This window comes from Epinephelus lanceolatus, chromosome 19 (genome assembly GCF_041903045.1).
Source record: "Epinephelus lanceolatus isolate andai-2023 chromosome 19, ASM4190304v1, whole genome shotgun sequence".
Classification (NCBI taxonomy): Eukaryota; Metazoa; Chordata; class Actinopteri; order Perciformes; family Serranidae; genus Epinephelus; species Epinephelus lanceolatus.
In genome coordinates, this window is record NC_135752.1 from 33,334,049 (window position 1) to 33,353,843 (window position 19,795).

The following is a 19,795-nucleotide window of genomic DNA, read 5'->3' on the forward strand; positions in this document are numbered from 1 at the left end:
TTCTTACAGAGCTAGAAACCACATCAGACAATTTACTGTTAGATGCCATGATGATGAACTGCAGGGACCATTTGGGGTTATAAAACAACATATTTGCCTGAACTTTAACATTCAAATGGGATTCATATGATCATATTTTTGTGTTTCGAAGCCAGAACATGGATGCTGTTCTCCATTAAAGAGCTTGTTACCATAATTTCTTGTGAAACTATTCATCAGTATGATAGACTGACACACTTATAAATGTTCCCGAATACAGACTAAACTTTCTCTCTTCATTGGAATAACATGTCAAACAGGGAATTCAGTGGTGTTCTCCATAAAGCTTTATTTCTCTCAGGACTGTAATAACAAAAGTAACCAGAAGGTTGGATGATGGATTGTTGAGAAACTGGGAGCAGACTTTAGTTTAGTTACCGTCTGAATTTTATTTCAGACACTCAACTGTTCTGTCTGGGCCCAGCCGAGTTCCCACAGTGCTCCTACTATATTGACAGATAAAGCCAGATAAGGGTCTCTCTCAATACTGAGAAGTCTTAATTTATAAAAGACAAGACAACAAAATGTTTTTGGCCATCTGGCCTTCAACATTAGGTGTTTTTAGACCCCAAATAATGTTTGTCATAGTTCTAAGAACCTGCATTTTTAGTGCATTTACTTCATTAAAACAAGGAACAATAGTTCTTGGAACCCCATTTTGAGGAACCTTTTTTTAGCTTGTATACCACAGTAGGTACACTTCCAGCACAAGAGGAACCTCGAGTGACCTGATTATACGTTGACTGATCGAACTAATGAGCCATTGGTTCACATTTCAGCGCTCCTACTGATGGTGTGAATGCAAAAGCACCCCCAAAACAAGCTCTTGAAGGTATGTAGTTCTTGGGGGAGCTCCTCATCGGACAGTTCCTCTTAGGGAGTTCTCAGGACTGTTCGAAAACACCCATTGTGTACTATACAGTGCTGATGCCTGAAATAGCGAAAACAGGTGATCCTTTCTAAGGTAATTAATACTTCACCGAATGTAACAAGGTAGATCTTTAAATAACAACCAATCAGCATGTATTTGGAACAAGGCGGAGGTTGGCAAGACTTGCTAATCCATGACATCTCGTCACACAAGACATTCACTCTTAAAACATTTTTCTTAAACAAGTAGAATATCTTTGTCAAATTTTAAGTGGCAGTAACTATAAACCAATGCAAAGAAAAACAGATAAAATTGAAATGCTGATAATCATATTTTCAATAATAACAGCAGTAGACTAAACCATGGTTTAATGATTGGGGTGATATGGCACAGTCCACTGTTGTTCTTAGACTTGGGCCAGAAGAATTGAATGCTAGATCATTCATTCATTCATTCATTCATTCATTCATTTTCCATAGCTGCTTATCCTGTTAAGGGTCGCAGGGTGCTGGAGCCTATCCCAGCTGACATTGAGCAAGAGGTGGGGTACGCCCTGGACAGGTCGCCGAACTATCACAGGGCTGAATGCTAGGTCCAAAGGTTGTAAAGATATGTTGCAACAAGTTCTCCAAATGAAAGCACAAAATAAGTAATTTGTATCTGCCCTTTACAACCAAAGCATTTCTGATCGGTCACCCTCCAGACCTGGTTCAAGATGTGACAGCACTATGGTAAAAGGTTTGGATTAGGTCTAGACACAAATATGACTTGGTTAGGGTTAGGGAAACATTGTTGTTTGGGTTAGATTTACTTCTTTGTCAAGGTTAGGGGATGTTCATCGCCATGGTTACAGTACTAACCATGTGGTTATGGTCAGGCGATGACTGTGGTCATGGTTAAAAGAAACCAAGTGTTGATAGGAAATGGTGAGCTGAGAGCAGTCCCCAGTGTTACAGTCAGATGTTGTGGTGACATCCATCCACCCATCACTGTCAAGCCTCAAAAATAATGCTCCTGTCATTAATTTCCCTTGCTGCCAGGGGGCTTTATATATGTCATTTTGAGGTGATTGCTAAAACAACTGATTGTTTATTTCTCTGGAGAACAGTCTTGGATATTGGATGTTGTTGTCTATCCGTCCATCCAAGATATTGTGGCCATGATTCCATCACATTTCATATTCATATATTTACGGCTCTTTAAAGGAATACCTCAACGTCCAAATGATCATTTGTATATGAATTACTCATCTCATGTTACATTGAATTTGTGATAGAAAACTTTGATTTTCTTGCATGTCTCTGGTGAACGAGATCCAAAAATGAGAAAATTCTGAATGAACTTTGTTTGTATTATTGTGTGACTTAGGTATATCCAAACTAATCCTTTAAAAATCCAAAGTTATTATGCATGACAGTTTTTAAATTAATGTTTCAACATAGTTTTATTGTTGTGAACTGTGGACCCTAATGACTTTTCATCAAGAATTCTTCCTGTTTTTGGATTCTTCGTTCACTAGAGGCATGTACAATTCAACAAAACACAGCATTAGGGTGAAGTATTCCTCTAATCCTCTTACAGACTTTAAGATTTTATCAGTCTTATAGTGCAGCTACATTGTGCGCCATGGATCTAATAAACTTGGGCACAACATCAAGTTTGATGTGTGCAGGCTGCACCTACTGAATTGCAGGCTACGACTTACGATGCAATAGCTTCCCATACTGAGTGTGCAAGGATGCTGCACAGGTTGTCACTTCTCCAACTGTGAAGCACAACATAGAGGGTCACATTATTAAATAACCTAAAGTTTTGTGGGCACTATATACTGCAGTGTGTCTGTGTGTGTATGTTTGCTGGCTGCTAGATTGCTCACCTGGCAGCTGCAGCTCCGGCGCTATTTTCTTCCATGCTTCATCCTTTACCTGATCGTGGTAAGGCTGTTTGGGTTTAGCACCAGTGGGTTATTTAATGCTGCATTTCTATTGGTTGGTCAACACATTCTCACCCCGACCTTGTTACATATTGACGTTTTGGTCATGGACTTTCCACGTCCACACACGACGTGCAAGGTACCCTGAGTGTGTAGGTTGTTGACGTTCTAGGACACGGTCTCAAGTTCTCTTCTTTCAAGATACACTTCCGTTTTCACAGGAAATTTAAAGTCTGTGTCAAAATAAAACAACAAACACACGTGGTTGTGTTAGGTAACAAAAGGAAGTGGTTAGGTTTGGGAAAAAAGAACAGGGTTTGGCTTTAGAATCTTATGTGACATGAACTCCGCCCTCTCAAAGGAAGGTTGGTGTTTGTAGGATTCATCCACCACTCCTTCGGCCCGCCCCACTCGGACTCAACTTTCGCCATGTCTCCCCCTGACGATATCTGGCGCGATTAAACTATAACGGCACCCGGCCGCGTATCATGCCAACGCTAAAGGACGCTCTTTTTTGTTGATTTCTGACGCCGCAAGTCACTGCCCAAGCGCTGGATTTCGACGACTTCGAGTGAGACTGTGTTCGGTTAGTAGACGTAGATCGAACAGGAGTCACACAGTGAGATAATCATTCCACATTTCTGACACAGTCGGAATTTTATCTCAGGCTGTCTTGGATTGCAAGACCGTGACAATGGCCATCCTTGAACTGCTCTCACTGTGTGATGTAGGACCACTGTTTTTTAGCCACGATGAAAGACTGCCATGATTCTTTATCCAAAAATATCCAGATCTAAAAGTCGGATAGCCATGACATAATGCCATTACATTTTGGGTACTCCAGCTCTCCTGTCTAGTTTGCACATGATATGCCTCATAATCCGTTCCGAATATTTCCATACAATGACCATAAACCTTTTGATTTCAGTGAACGTATGATGATCTGTACCCCATCTTCATGATTTGTTCATTTCAACTTGCACTGTTGGAGCTAATGAGCTTTGCAGTCTCTCATAGCTGCAAGTGGAACAACAACTTAGGGACTGTAGATCTTGTCCTGCAGCTCATCCTGCAAGGGTATTAAATATGTGCTCATATATTTAAAAGTAGGAGTATGTGTTTGCTCATTTGCAGACAAGAGATGAAGTGCGTGTGTGATTGGGAGACTACAATAATTGAGTGTGTGTGTTAATTAGGCGTATGAATATACGGATGCAGCCCTGGCGCTGATGCTTGAGTTATGACCTCACTTGAATGTATTCCAGGGTGGTCCTTTCAAAGCCTGTTACACACACACACTCACGCACACCCACACAGATACACACACACTTTATCCTTTCTTCTCCCTCTCCACACACCCAGACTTTATCACACACTACTAACAAGCATGAAGAGAGTGTGTCGACACACACTCAAGCACAGCAAGCATTTTGTTCTCTGCCTTTAACACCCGGGGTTCAACATTGTACACACACACTCCTGAATTTTCCTCTCCCGCTAACGGACACACACTAAAATGCTTTGACAACTTAGTCATTCAAACTTTCCCTTTTATAGTGAGCATATACACACACCCAGGTGCAGGAACACAGAAATGTAAAATCCCCCTTTTTCTGTGTCCTCTGTCTTGCTCAATCTTTCCCCTCAACAAGACCCACCCACCGACTGTTGCAAACAAATACACACACATAGACACACACAATGACAGGATCTCTCTCTGCAGGCTCCAAGGGTCTGATGAAAGTGTTGGGAATGTGTACTGAGAGGCCACTGACACTTCCTCCACTTTCTAGTACTGACGACTGGCCTCAGGCATCTGATGCCCCGGTGACTGCCCCCCCCCCCCCGAGACATTTTATAGACATTAACCGCAGATGACAAGCAGTAATAAATGGGCTTTCATCTGCTGTGGTTATTGTAGTAGAGAATCCATCACTGTGGATATGTCTTGCATTAGTGTTGTCGCTCAGCTGCTCCTATCGCTGCTTGTTGATAGCTGACTCTCTCTGGATACAAGTAATGATTGCAAACCTCAAAATGACATGCAGGTTTGATATCACCCTCTCTAAAGTAATAAATACAATCACCATAGTAACCAAGAGGAAACAACAAACTCATCGCAAACAGGAAAGGCAGTTCGCAACAGTTGGTTTCTAGAACACCGATCTGTGCTACTTTCGGACCTCATCAAGAAACACAGCGCATATGAAGGCATAAAGATTTATTCCAATAACTTTTTCATGTATTATCTGATAATGAAAAGTCATTTCCTTGAAGGATATACATTCACATTGTTTAAGTGTGTCTTAAAACAATGCTCGCATGCCCATATGTACATTGGAACAGTTTTTACTTGCTGCAATTGTTCCTCATGTTCATACTCGCCATTACAAGATCCACCATCTTCATTCCTTGCACACACATATAAATATAGTTATATATACTTATATTTGAAGTTAATTTGAGCAGTTTAAGTTACAGCCGTAAGCAGAAACTTCCATTTTTGTTCTTTCTAAACAATTTTGAGGGATAGCAACACATTTTATTGTCAAATTTTTACGTTTAGATACAGGAAATGGTCAAACAACCCAAGGCAAACAAGCAACAGACACACTGAATATGCTTGTCTGTAAGCCATTTTCAATATGCTACAGTCAGGTATTTGAAGAGTACAGGTAAAGGACAGACATATAAAGTTAACAATAGGCCTGTCTTTGAGATAGTCAATGAATGGACCCCATACACTCAAAAATCGTCTGGATACTTTTGTGTTCTGGCGTACAGCAGTATTCTCTCCATTTGTATCATTCTGATCATTTTGTTGAGCAATTTCTGAAAACAAGAGGGTGTTGGCGATTTCCCACTGGTTAGAATCATCCTCTTGACGGCGAGCACTCCATGCATCAATGCCAATTACTCCTCAGATGTATAGTTCAAAACAGACTCTGAGCGTCTGAACAGTGCCAGCTCAGGATTGGGGGAAAATTCTTTCCATTGACATTGGAGAACCTCCGAAATATTTCACACCAAAATTTGTGTAATTGAAGACAGGGCCAGAGAAGATGTGTTTAAGAGCCCTGTGCAGCTTTGCATCTGTCACGTAGTGGGGAAACAGATGGATGAATTCGGAAATCGAGCAGTGGAGTCTATGGATGGCTTTGTGCTGAATCACTTCAATCAAGCAAGTTTGAGTTCTAGATAAGGCTTTATTCCAGATGTTGTCAGCAGTGTTGGGCTTGTTACTCTAAAAATGGAATAGAGCACTCATTACTTGTTACTCTTTCAAAAGTCAAAATATTACTTTACTTATTACTCCCTGCCAACAGCAGTTTGTAGCACTACTTGTTACACAAGTTTTATATTACACCCCATAAAACTGTTAATGCATATCTCCCCAAAATTCAGATGTGTGCCTCTGTGTGAATATTAGGGTAACTGCCATTAATATAAGTGTAGCTAAGCTAGCTGAATCACTTGCAAATTATATATTTTTTTTTTTTACCTGGGGATCTTCTGTTGCCTATGACCTGTATTTTCCCAGGGCTCTGCCTGGAAGACAGAGAGTCACTCATGGAGCAACATTTCATCCTCCGCAATCCAGTCACAAGCTTCATTACTTGTTTTAGCATGCAGCTGCCCACGATTAAAATCCATTCATATCCATCCATTGTTTTGGTTGTTTAGCCAGTGTAGCGCTACAGCCGACCTCCACGGCCGAGGAGGGCTCACCTTTGGTGGGGTGTATCTCCTGGAGCTTCATGTTGCTGTGCTGTCGGTCGTAGCTGGTGTTTCAGAGCGTTTGAGGACGTGTTTTCTGCAGTGGAAAGAGTTTTAGTACGACTACCTGCAGCAACAGTGTTCTTGTCATCCTTTCTCCCAACAAATCAAAGTAATGGGAATATTTCCAGCCACATGGGTAAGGGTAAGCGTTTCCATCTTGTGACGTCCCTGTGCCGACGATTATGAAAATGAGTCCACTGATGTGATGTTCCATTTCAAGTATTGTGTAACTAGTTGTTTGGTTTTGGGGCAACTGTAATATTATTACTAAAATGTTATTAGTGATTACTTTAACTGCTCATTATTGGAAAAAGTAATATTATTACTGTAATGCTGCCCAACACTGGTTGTCAGACACCTCAGGATTCAGTTCATTGGACCAGGCTTCTTTCAGATAGTTAGTGGATACTGAAATTGTCAATAGACATAGAAACATAGATATCAGGTGTTTGGAGTCTGCAGGAAGCTGCAGGAGCTTGAACAGGAAAATCTGTGGCATGGTTTCATAATTTGGAATTCTGACTTAGAGTCTAATAGGGGCGTCGATGGCTTAGTGGTTAGAGCAGGCGCCCCATGCACAGAGGCCCAGTCCTTGCTGCAGCTGCCTGGGCTCAACTCCGGCTTGCGGCCCTTTGCTGCATGTCATTCCCTCTTTCTCCAACCAACAACCAATAAAAAATCAGAGTCTAATTTGGATATAGTGGGGAAAAAAAGGGAATCTGGGATGTTGAAATTAATTTTCAATTGATTAAATGATTCAAATGTTTTGCCTTTAGGTCACCAAAGGTCACAATTCCCCTGTGCAGTGAGACAGCAAACGGCCCATTCATCTGAGATGGCAAAAAGGAATGGTTGTGACTCACAGGAGTGTTGATAACAGGAGTAATGATCATAGCAAACACTGTTTCAGTTTGAGCATTATTATTTTATGTGGTCTTCTATAAAAAAATGATTTAAAAAAAACCCAGTCTAGATTTCTGTGCTCCTGGTGCACAGCATGAGCCATGAATCAAACATACAGTAAAACGTCATGAGAAAAATGCGGCCCTGTTATAGTGATTACTGGCCAGTGTTTATTTTTGACATGTCTCAGAAATCAACGGGCAGAAATTAAGCAGATACACCAGGCTTGTCTGGAACAGCGCAGTACGGGCAATAATTCAATACAGCTAATAGAATGTACCGTCGCTGTTTCAGTGAATGAAATAACATTTTACAGCCACTCCAAGCAAACATGGCTGCAGATGGAGTCCCTTATCGGCCCGCCTCAGGAAATTGGACATATAAACAGAGCCCTGAAAACCGTTTATTTAATTGATTAGGACTTCCTTTATACTGTTATTGGTGCACTGCCATGCCTAATACACACCCGATTTGGCTAAGGAATATAAAGATGTTGCACAGTGCCAACAGTCTGAGCCAGTCTGCTGTATAGTTGATGTACAGTATTGCCTTTGGCGTGGATTATGTCTAAAAAATGGGCTAAATTTAGACTTTATAGCGAGGCGTTCTATGGAACAAAAGCAGTCAGGAGCTAAATCATGGCTTATTGCTACCGGCAAAAGTAAGCCATTACATTATGTAACATGTCTTGTACATCATGGCCGTCAAAACAGTATATTACTGGTGAGATTTAGAGCTCCCGAGCAGTCGAGGGTGCAGGAGTTGGAAAATATTCTTGGCAAACTTCAGCTTTCGTAGCTTTCAACACTGCCTCATTTCTCAGGAGTATCCCTTATTTTTCATGTGAATTTCTGCGGAGGTGAAGGTTGTGATAGTTTTTCCGACGTCGCCGATTAGTCCAAGAAGAGGGAAGAAAAAAATCCGTCATGTTTGCAGTGCAGCTTTGGCAGTTTTTGCTGTGTCACTGCAGAGAGAAACGAGGGCCTAAAGGGTTTGGATATTAGAAGGTAGATCAAGAGAGACTGATTTCCAAAAAAACACTGGGCTTTGACGCAGAACTTTTAATACTCTTTTTTTCATTCCCTATCCCTGACGCTCTTCTCTCTCTTTGTCTCTGTCTTACCTAAACACACACACACACACACACGCACACAAACTCCAGCCCTGAGGTCCTGTTTCCGGTTGGGGGTGTATGAGAGAGACTAGCCAGCATCTGTGTGGGACTGGAGCTTATTACACACACACATGTTCCTGTGAGCATTGTTTATGTGTGTGTGTGTGTGTGTGTGTGTGCGCGTGATTTGACTCTGAGCATCATGTTGCTGCTTAGTTTCTCTGTTTCCTCAGATTTTTTTTTTGCAAAAGCAGGAACACTCATAAAAATTCCACCAGATGGAAAAAACATGTTACCGTTTCATATCACACTGGGGTTTATTCACACAGCACACATAAGATACATACACGGCTGCACACATGTAGCAGGCGAGCATGCAGACACACACACACACACACCACCCTTGTGTAGTGTTGCTGTAAACTGTGACTTGTGGACAATACAAGTGTTGTTCCTAACAATCGTTTTTAGAGCTTTTGCTCTTATAAAGCTGTCGTTCACGCCTTTACGATGGCTGTTTTCTTTATGTAAACTCTTGTTGCACCCCACACACACCCACACACACACACACACACACAGGACAACTAATCACGTTGAGTCTAAATCCAAAGGAGATTTGTTTTTCCTAAAGCGCTGCTTTGTGTTGAGTGTTGCGAAAGAGGAATATATGCATTTTTTAAGAATATATGGATTAACTCATTCCTGACAGAGGCATAAAAGTAGGACATGAGCTCAGGAAAACGGACACAGAGGCCGCTCTGTTTAGTGTGGACATATGTGTCATAAATCCGTGTAAATACATGCAATGCAAACACTGTTTTCGGAATTCATTAATCCAGATTTTTATGGTAAGGTACAAGTTCTGCTGTATCATAGCCGGCTGATGGATTGATGGTTTTGACTGTTGATTTCTATACGTGAGCACGCACAAATAATTATCGGTGTCCTCCCAATATAGATGTATAAATGTTCACATTTATACACATTTGTTTGTGAGGACCCATATTGACATACTGCATTCCCTAGTCCAGGAGTAGGCAACCTGTGTGGTTCTGGAGCCACATGGGGCTCTTTAGTCTCTCTCCAGTGGCTCTGTGTGGCTTTTACAAAATATGATATGGAAATGAATAAGTTATTTTTAAAGATTTTTCATTGCTGTAGGCCTACAGTGATTCCTACATTTCCCTGTTGGAGCCTATCCCGGCTGACATTGGGCGAGAGGCAGGGTACACCCTGGACAGGTCACCAGACTATCACAGGGCTGACACATACAGACAGACAACTATTCACACTCACATTCACACCTACGGACAGTTTAGAGTCACCAATTAACCTGCATGTCTTTGGACTGTGGGCGGAAGCTGGAGCACCTGGAGAAAACCCACGCTGCACAGAAAGGCTCCCCCACCCTGGGTTTAAAGCAGGAACCCTCTTGCTGTGAGGCAACAATGCTAATCTTTGCACATCATAGATAGCTTGGCAGTGTTGGGGTACATTTTGAGCCAATCTCTTTGGTTTTTAGGTTTCATTTTTGCTGTGATATGATCAGATTGGATTTCCATGTGTGCCAGACTCTGTGACTGAACAACCTGGTCCTTCAGTGCAGCTCTTTTTTTCCATTTTAATCTCGCTTTTGTCTTCAAACATCACAAGTTTATACAGTATGGTTCATTGCCAATGGAGGAAAACAATCAAACATTACCTACTGATAAAATCTTTTCTGTGACATGGTTGTATTGGTATTGTTTTGAGACAGTGAGCAGTGTTACAGATCAGTGCTTGTGAAAAATAAATGACATTTTCAGTACCTCCACATACACAGATTACAGATTACAGGGCAAACACTGAACCTCCTGTAATGTCTCGTGTTATCTCCTTTCAGAAAGCACCACTGCCACCATGGATGACGAACAGTGCTACTACAACGAGACCATCGCCTTCTTCTACAACCGCAGCGGCAAGTACCTTGCTACTGACTGGAACACTGTCAGCAGGCTGGTGATGGGCCTGGGCATCACCGTGTGCATCTTCATCATGCTCGCCAACCTTCTGGTGATGATCGCCATCTACGTCAACAGGAGATTCCACTTCCCCATCTACTACCTGATGGCCAACCTGGCAGCTGCTGACTTCTTCGCCGGCCTGGCCTACTTCTACTTGATGTTCAACACGGGACCCAACACGCGGCGCCTCACTGTTTCCACGTGGCTGCTGCGCCAGGGCTTGATCGACACCAGCCTAACGGCGTCCGTGGCCAACTTGCTGGCCATCGCCATCGAGCGCCACATCACCGTGTTCCGCATGCAGCTACACACGCGGATGAGTAACCGGCGTGTGGTGGTGGTGATTGTCATAATCTGGACCATGTCCATAGTCATGGGGGCCATCCCCAGCGTGGGGTGGAACTGTATCTGTAGCATTAAGTCTTGCTCCAACATGGCACCGCTTTACAGCAACTCCTACCTGGTCTTCTGGGCAGTGTTTAACCTAGTGACTTTTGTCGTCATGGTGACGCTATATGCCCACATCTTTGTGTATGTGCGCCAGAGGACCATGAGGATGTCGCGGCACAGCTCTGGACCTCGACGCAACCGAGATACGATGATGTCTCTGCTGAAAACCGTGGTGATTGTACTGGGTAAGGAAGAGATCTAATGTTTTCTTTATAATCTATCTATCTATCTAGCTGTTGTATCTCTATCTAGCAAGCTACATACACTGTGCATATCTAGTACTCTATCTCTGTAGCAGTGAGTGCGACAGTTGGCATCAGCAGCAGCAGAACAATGAATCTGTTGATGGGTCCGTCTGTGAGGCTGTATCATTCAGCACAAACACAGTGTCTGCCTAGCACGAGTGTAAGCCTCAAATACATCATCTCAGCCAACCCTGTCCCCTTACAAATTACGTTAACATGCTGTGATTCTGCATGAGCAGTTGAATATGTTCTGTTAAACAACTGCATTTTATTTTGCTGATGCCAAAATGTGGATATGAGTAGCTACAATGTCTAGAGGATGCAGTCTTCGGTGAAGAAGTGGAATAGATAGAAAGAATGCCATAGAACTTTGGTAGCAAAATCCTTTTCTTTGTTTCCTGGAGTAAATGAAGGAAGATGGAACGGATACCCACTTCTGCAAATTTGGTGGGAAAGTACCTGAAAAGGTTTAGGAGAGATAGGAGTAAGATAAGAAAGGAGCCTGCAGATAATTTTCATGACATCCCTTTACAAGCCTTTAAATGTGTTGGCTTTAACTATGGGTCGATGATGAGACTATGGGCCCCTGGGCACAGATATGAAGAGGGCCCCACCACCTGTGCTACAGACGAACAAGACACATAGACTCTGTGGAGGTTTTGTGTCTCTTTGTGGTCATTGTGTGTCTCTCTGAGGTCATTTTGTTTCTTTTTTGGTCGTTTTCTGCCACTTTGTAGAAATTTTGTGCCTCTTTGTGGTTGTTTTGTGCGTCCTTGTAGTTGTTTGGGTCTTTTTGAGGTAATTTTGTGTCTTATGTGGTCATTTTTTTGGACACTTTGTAGTATGTTTGTGTCTGTTTGTGGTTGCTTGGCCATGGTTGTAGATATTTTCTGTCTCTTTGCAGTTCTTTTGCATCTCTGTGTGGTCTTTATGCATCTCTTTGTTGTCATTGCGTGTCTGGTTGATGTTGTCTTGTGTCTTTTGTAGTTGTTTGGTTCTCTCTGAAGAACGTTTGTGTCTTATTGAGGTAATTTTGTGTCTTTTTTGGTCGTTTTCTGCCTCTTTGTGGTTGTGTGTCTTCCTAGTTGTTTTGTGTCTCCTTGTAGTTGTTTGGGTCTTTTTGAGGTAATTTTGTGTCATTTTTTGGACACTTTGTAGTAATTTTTTGTCTGTTTGTGGTTGTTTGGCCATGGCTATAGATATTTTCTGTCTCTTTGCAGTTCCTTTGCATCTCTTTGTTATCATTTCGTGTCTACTTGTTGTTTTGTTTCTTTTGTAGTTGTTTGGGTCTCACTGAAGTACGTTTGTGTCTTATTTAGGTAATTTTGTGTCTCTTTTGGTTATTTTCCATCACTTTGTAGTAAAGTTGTGCCTTCTTGTAGTTGTTTTGTTCTTTGTTAGGTAATTTTATGCTTTTTGGTTGTTTTTTGCTGCTTTGTTGTAATTTTGTGTCTGTTTGGAGTTGTTTTGTGTCACTTTGTGGTTGTTTGGCCATGTTTGTAGTTATTTTGTGTCTGTTTGCAGTTCCTCTGCATCTCTTGTGGTCTTTTTGTGTTTCCGATGTAATTTTGTGTCTTATTGAGGCAATTTTGTCTCTTTTTTTGGCTGTTTTCTTTCGCTTAGTAGTAATTATGTGCCGCCTTATGGTTTCTTTGTGTGTCTTTGTGGTTGTCTTGTGTCTCCTTGTAGTTATTTAAATCTTTTTGAGGTGATATTGTGTCTTTTTTGGTCATGTTTTGATGCATTGTAGTAATCTTTGTTTCTTTGCAGCTTCTTTGCATCTATTTGTGCTCCTTTTGAGTCTCTTTCTGGTCAGTACATGTTAATTTGAGGAACATTTTGCAGATGAAGGCCCAGGGGCCCCTGACACTGTTGGCCCCTGGCCTTGTGCACCGTAGGCCTGTTTAGTAATCCATCCCTGGCCACAATACAGTGCACTCAAGTCTAAGGTAAACTGTGCATTAGGGCATTAACAAAAAAGTTGATTTGTCGACGTGTCGATGTCAGTGGCACAAGTCGACACCCCCCGGGAGGAGTCGACAAGTCTCTCTCTGTGTGCTTGTGTACGGAATGCAATCGCTGCCTCTGATTGGCTTAAGCTGATACTTTATCCTTGACTTAACCAATAGTCATAGTCACTTCATAAAAAGGGCGGTAACGTTACTTGGCGCGTAGAGGGGAAATTAACACAAGACCACAACAAGACAAGAGACATGGCTGCAGAGAACGTAGAAGGTGATAGGCCTGAGAAAACGCCTGAAGGCCCGAACGTACTCGGGCGGAACGTACGCGGAACGGACTCTGCGGAGGTCCGCGCAGACTCAAAGCAGACGTTCGCAAGACCGGTGCGTGCAAAGCTCAGATTTTACGACCGCGCGACATGCTCGGCATGTATTTTTCACATCGCAGGGATTTTTCACGGACACTTTTACAGGAAACTACAACACGGAAGTGCGCTCGACTATGAAAGCCCGAATGACTGCTGACATTCCTCGCGGAGTCTGCTCCACTAATAGTATGCCCAAGTATGTTCGGGCCTTGAGAGTGACAGACACACATCAAATGTGTGGAGAGACTTCACTTTCCTCCGCCGTGTCAATGTGATGACGTCATCAAATGACTCGTCGACTCGACTTAGACTTTATTGACAGATAAGTCGACCTGAAAAAAATCAAAGTCATTAATGCCCTACTGTGCATAGATACTTGGAGTATTATCAGTATTCACTGATGCAAAATTAGAATCCAAAATGTGGCGTCTGACCATGACTACATTTAATAGCAGCTTGATATCACATTAGGAGTTTTTAAATCTTCAAATGGACAGATTCTAAGCTGCAAAAAACACCCCTCCAATGAAATTCAAGTTTTTAACCTTGGTAACATGTCCATGTGGTGTTTTTATTCTATAAGACATATCACAAGCAAAAAAAAAAGCAGTCAACACCATGGCTGAGCCTCTCCGCCTTGAAACTGCAGTGTACAAGTAACAGTGTTAAAAACACAAATTCAGACAGCCAGGTTTTCATAAGCCACATATCTAAGGAATCAATCCCGTCAACTTCCAAAACCAGGTGGATCAGAGAAGAAGCCAGGTGTAGCTCGGTATCAGTATTTTGCCAAATAGTATTCACTCTACTGCCTGACCTGGCGATAGGGAGCAAGGTTTATCCAACACATGCTAATAAAGAAAACGAACGCACATCAAGGGTTGTAGTGAGGCGTTGATGACTTGCAGTAGGCTTGAAAATGGGAAACAAGTACACTCTTTGGCTCTATATGGATCTCTCTTTTATTCAGGCCCTCAGGCCCTCTTCAAGATCAATTATCATAGTCAGATGCAGCTGTTATACAGGCCACACCCAAGTCACACAACTGATAGTGATGAGGTAATCAGGCTTCAACTTTAGGGTGAGCAAGTTAAAACCTTGAAACAAAACAGTTACAGGAGCCACAGCCAATGAATTACTTCAGATCAAATGACAGCCACCATATCTCACGCCAGATATCAGTTTAACATGCAATTTTTTTAGAATCAGAAATACTCTAATGTAAAGAATAGAGAATTATAAGAAGTAAGAATAAAGTGTGTAAATATAGAGCAATGAATAAAATAAAGATGAATGAAAAGTGCATTAAAATAAAATGTGCATGTTTAACACTAGTCCTTGAGATATATCAAGTAAAATATTAAATAAAATAACTGTGCTGATGCTGTAAGTGTTAAAAATTAACTACAATATATACATCAGTAGAATAAACAACAATAGAATATGAGTAAACATAAGAAATATGTAGTTATGTGTATCGTTCAATTCAATACTTGCACAGAAGTATTTAAAAATGTTAAAATACATAATAGATAAAGAGCAAAAATGAAGACATTGGCCATTAATAAACATAATTAACAACACTAAATATCCAAAAATTCAAAAAAAAAAAGCATTTCAAGTCATAGTTTATATTCAGTCCATGAGGTGACAGGGTTCTCAGACGATGGATCCAACTGTGTTCCCTCCTGGAAAGTAAAACGGTTTTAAATTGTTGAAGGCCTCTTGATTGTGTTTTGCTCTCCCTGATGCATTATTACCTAATGAGTATCAGCTGTGTGAGCAGGGTGTGGCCTATATAACCAGTGAGTGTGCTTGTGTCTCACTTTGCTTGTTGGAAGTATTGTCTAAATAAAAGAGAAATGCACATGGAGCCAGAGTGTGCAACACATATCTGACATTAGCAACACATTGGTAGCTGTTTGGGAACCAACTGAAGTCAAAGGCGTGTGCTATCTCTTACCATTAGGCTTCTAACATTGAGTAAAGAGTGAGGCTTGAGCTGCAGGTGAGCAGCCGGTGGAGATAGATGTGGGACTAGTTTGCATCCAAATTCCAGAAACATCATCCAGTGTAGTATTTTATTATCCTATGCTCCAGTTGTTGGTTGTTGTTAACACATTAATGCAGCCCAAGCCTCTCTTCGCATGAAACAGCGTCTGTTTTATTTTCAAGCCGAGCTGTGTGTGTGCAGCCTGACAGTTTTATGTTTAAGCATTCAGCTGAGAGACGTTTCCCACCATGCAAGTCTCCAGGCCTCTTTGGCAGTTTGCAATAAATGGAAGCATTGCTGTTTTGTACATTATAACAGTGGCACACTAACTCGGCGTTGTGTGTGGAGCAAGTCAGAGTGCGTGCATTGTGGGAAAAGTACTTCTTACTGCCTGGGAGCAGGATGTGTTGGTCCTAGACAAAACATACCAAAGGATTGTGTGTGATTTGTCTCCTATGTGCTGTGTTATCTCATCCTGTTGCCTCTGTTGTCTTTACTCCAGACTTAATTCAAAGCAGTGGACAGCAGCAATGTGCTCTGCAGCCTACAGTATTTATAAAAACTGGAGGACGACGAGATGCTTTGTTTGGTTCTACTTACCCTGTTGTTTTGCAGAGAAGCATTTCTGAGTCCAGTCTAGTAACACTTCTGTGCCTCTTAATGGCCACAGAGTGCAGAGAGACAGGCTGACTGTGAAGTAAATAAACAGATTAATAAGCATAAGAGAGAAGTATGAAAGTCCTTTTGTCATTTCAGCTCCTCCTTCTCCTCGTAGTCAGTGTCCCACATACAACTGCAGAGAGAAGTCTGAGTCATCCAATAACACTTGCTACTATCGCTGAAAAATACCCCTATAAATAAATGCAAACAGGTTCCAAATGCTGGTGACTTCATCCCGAAACGGCAGAGGATTCCTTGGAAATAAACAATATATGCCCTGTCGCAAGAGTTGCTCAACAAAAGTTTTACTCTATCTGCAGATGGATCTGAAAATGGAAGGGTTTTATGTAAACACAAACTGCTCTGCGACATACTGAAGGAGAAGTGGAATCACCTACACTAAGTGAAAAAACTACTGCTGCTCTTTGGCTTAACTTCAACCTTTTTTTAAAAAAAATCATGAACAAAGCATGTGCACAGGGACATATTTTTACTGAGTTGGATAATGTAAATGTGAGCGCATGACTGTGTGTGCACATTCTTACTCGGGAGCAAACGTTACATGTAAACTGCTCAGACGTACCTACATCGGTGGTCCCATCAGCCGTTACTTCAAATAATGTTGGCTCTCTTGCCTCAGTTTGTCTCTGAACTGCATGTGCCAAAAGTTCTAATATTTCATTTTCTAATGGTGTCGGACATTCAGTTGTCAGCTTCTTGTTCACACTTCGTATTTGTTTTTTTGTTTTTTTTACTTGTGCAACAAAAGCATGTGCTTAGGTTTTCAAAAAAAACATAATTTGGCTCAACATTGGCAGAGTCAGCAAACAGCGGGCTCGTAGGTGAAAGTCCAGGGTTTGTTGGACCCATCCACCTCCCCTCCCACTCACCCTATCAGGACTTTCCAGCTCCATATTACGTTATTACCAGTGGCGTTTCAAACTGATGCCATCTGGCGGGGATATAAAAGGATGCACATTTACCTCTGTGAAAAATACCTTTTTGCATTGGTGTCTGATGCTAAAATCACTGACAAAGCGGCTGTTTTGACGACTTGAGAATAAAGGCCTTTGCACATGAGTCCATTTTTTTCAGATGTGTTTTTTTAATCCGCTATCTGAAAAAACAGCATTACACGCAGAAACCTTGCACACTAAGACCGGTGCCTTCTAGTCGTTGTGAAAATTGGCAATAAGTGACAAAATTAAAAGACGAATTTCCTCCATTGCTTCTCCACTGAAGTTACCACTTCCTCTCTGTCTTTCATTTGGCACTGCAGTTGCATGAAGGGGCGGAGCTGTCCTCCACATTCTGTGTGCAGTCCACATCCTCCACTTCATCATCATCATCATCATCTACCCGAATATTACTATCTGACCTGTTGAAAGTGAGCTATCTGAGTTGTGAAATGATTCTGTGCTACCCATTCCTATGTCTTGTCATGGCTGTGTCCCACCGCCACATTTTCTTCACTGATTGTTGGTCAAACGTCTCTCAAGGCACTGACGGATGTGCAAAGCGCAAAAATCTAATCTGTTTGGAAAATTTTGATGACAGATGAAAGTTTCGGAGTCAGTGTGCAAACGTGATTGACACAACGTGAAGTCTCAGTGTAAGAATGGGTTGGTAACCCACAAGTAAGTTAACTGTCCTTGCTATTCTCTGGTCTTTCTTAGTATTTTTAGCCTGTCTGCACAAATGGTTAGCTCCCGATGCTACTGCAAATCTCTGACCCCAACCCCCTGTTGAGAAATTAATTAAATTTGCACATTTTTTCCATTATGTTTTCTCACAGGCACCTTAAATGCTGTTCAAAAGTCAGGTGTTGTTCCAGCCCTCTTAAATAGGAGGTGCTGCAGCACCAAAAGCACCCATCTTCCAGTGCCCATGCAACAAATTGTGCTAAACTGACCGCTGTTTTGTATTTTCATTACAATATACCAGTGTGAACAAGGACTGTGAACACAGCTATAATGTGGTAAAATATATTTTATGCCTCAGCAGAGCTACGTGATCATGAGCAGGTAAAAGCAGTTTCACCATACTTATCACAGCTCAACAAATCTCAGAATTATTTATTTGAATCTTTATTGTTTTGAGCCCCTGAACACATCACATATGTTTCTTTTTACCAATGTCAAGCCCTTACTGGGAAACTAAGTCTTTTGAGCAAGGGTGTGATGTGTTTTGGCTCAGTCTGGAATCCACTCCTGTTTCTGAGTGAGGTCACTTTTAAGCACCGAGGAGGATAGAAAATATCGCTCCGTGTTGCTGTATTGAAAGAAGGGAGTTAGTTTCTAGTTTCAAGTGGATTTACAGCACAATCGCTTATTCACATCTCTTGGACACTTATCTCCAGTTTCATTTTGATGAGATCCCTCTTTGTCTGTTTTTGTTTTACACTGGCCAAAGTTAAACAAAAAAGGTCATGCGTCTCTGGTGGAGTTAGAGTTGCCATTGAGTACTGGGGTTTGATTATGTGTGACTTCTTCAGGGAAGGTTAGGATGAGTTCAGCCTTTGCCGCTTGACGAGAAAGTAAACCCCACAGCTATTCCTCGTCCAGGTTCTCCCATCTGCTGAGCAGATGATGATGATAAGTGTTCCCCTGCCGCCTGCTGTCCTCTCCACTTGTCCTTCTCAGAGTGCTGTAAAACCAACCATGGGTGATTTCGTCTCAGGAGGACAGGATGAGAAGGAGAGTTGGTTGCATGGATTTGTGCATAAGCACGTGCACATGCAGGGACTCTCTCACACTCACATAAACCCCCAGGCTCAATAAAAAGCTAGAGGGACATGAGGTTGGCTCCATTCACATAAACTCTGATGCACTTAGTCAAATGATGGGAAAACAAAACCAGAATCTGGCTTGTGCGTTACTTGTTTTGCCAAAAACAATAGAGGTAAGGATACACACACGCACACACACACATGTGGAAATAGCATCTCCACACAAACAGACTTCCTCTGCCTTAAAGGTACCCTGTGGAGTCTTTTACCACTTGTGATGGAGCAAAGGTTTCACAAACTGGTCCCTGTTTTGTGTCTGCTTGTGCACGCATACGAAGATGCACACAAACTGCTCCAAACTTATCCATTGATAGCACCAGTGTTATCATATTTTTCAGTTGATGGCACTGGCACATTATTGGGCCCACACTCTTTTTATTAGGGTCCGGGAAGCTAAGCTACCAGGACACTATTGTAATCCTAGGTATTCTTCTTCTTAGATGCCTAACAAACTGTCATCATGTACCTTAAACACAGTAGGTTGGATGAGGACTATTTCATTAATTATGCAAGCACATCCAATAGGACAAAAGAAAACATACTTGCTAGAGCTAGAATGATGAATTGGCCTTTCCAGTACACTGGGCATCACCTTATTGCAGACACTGTGTGTTGATCTGTTGCAAAAAGCTGTGACACAAAGGGTCATGGACAGTCTTGGTAGTCTGTTCAGCCACTGGTGCTTCT

General features: G+C 41.8%; 1 protein-coding gene across 1 annotated transcript in view; it reads left to right on the forward strand.

Moving 5' to 3' along the window:
• The window catches only part of lpar1 (lysophosphatidic acid receptor 1), a 58,102-nt gene that overhangs the window by 20,923 nt on the left and 17,384 nt on the right, over positions 1-19,795 (forward strand). The window contains exon 2 of the mRNA XM_033646797.2: positions 10,523-11,278. Coding sequence (XP_033502688.1) covers positions 10,540-11,278 — 739 coding nt within the window. The 5' untranslated portion in view covers positions 10,523-10,539. The remainder of the gene's footprint in view (positions 1-10,522; positions 11,279-19,795) is intronic.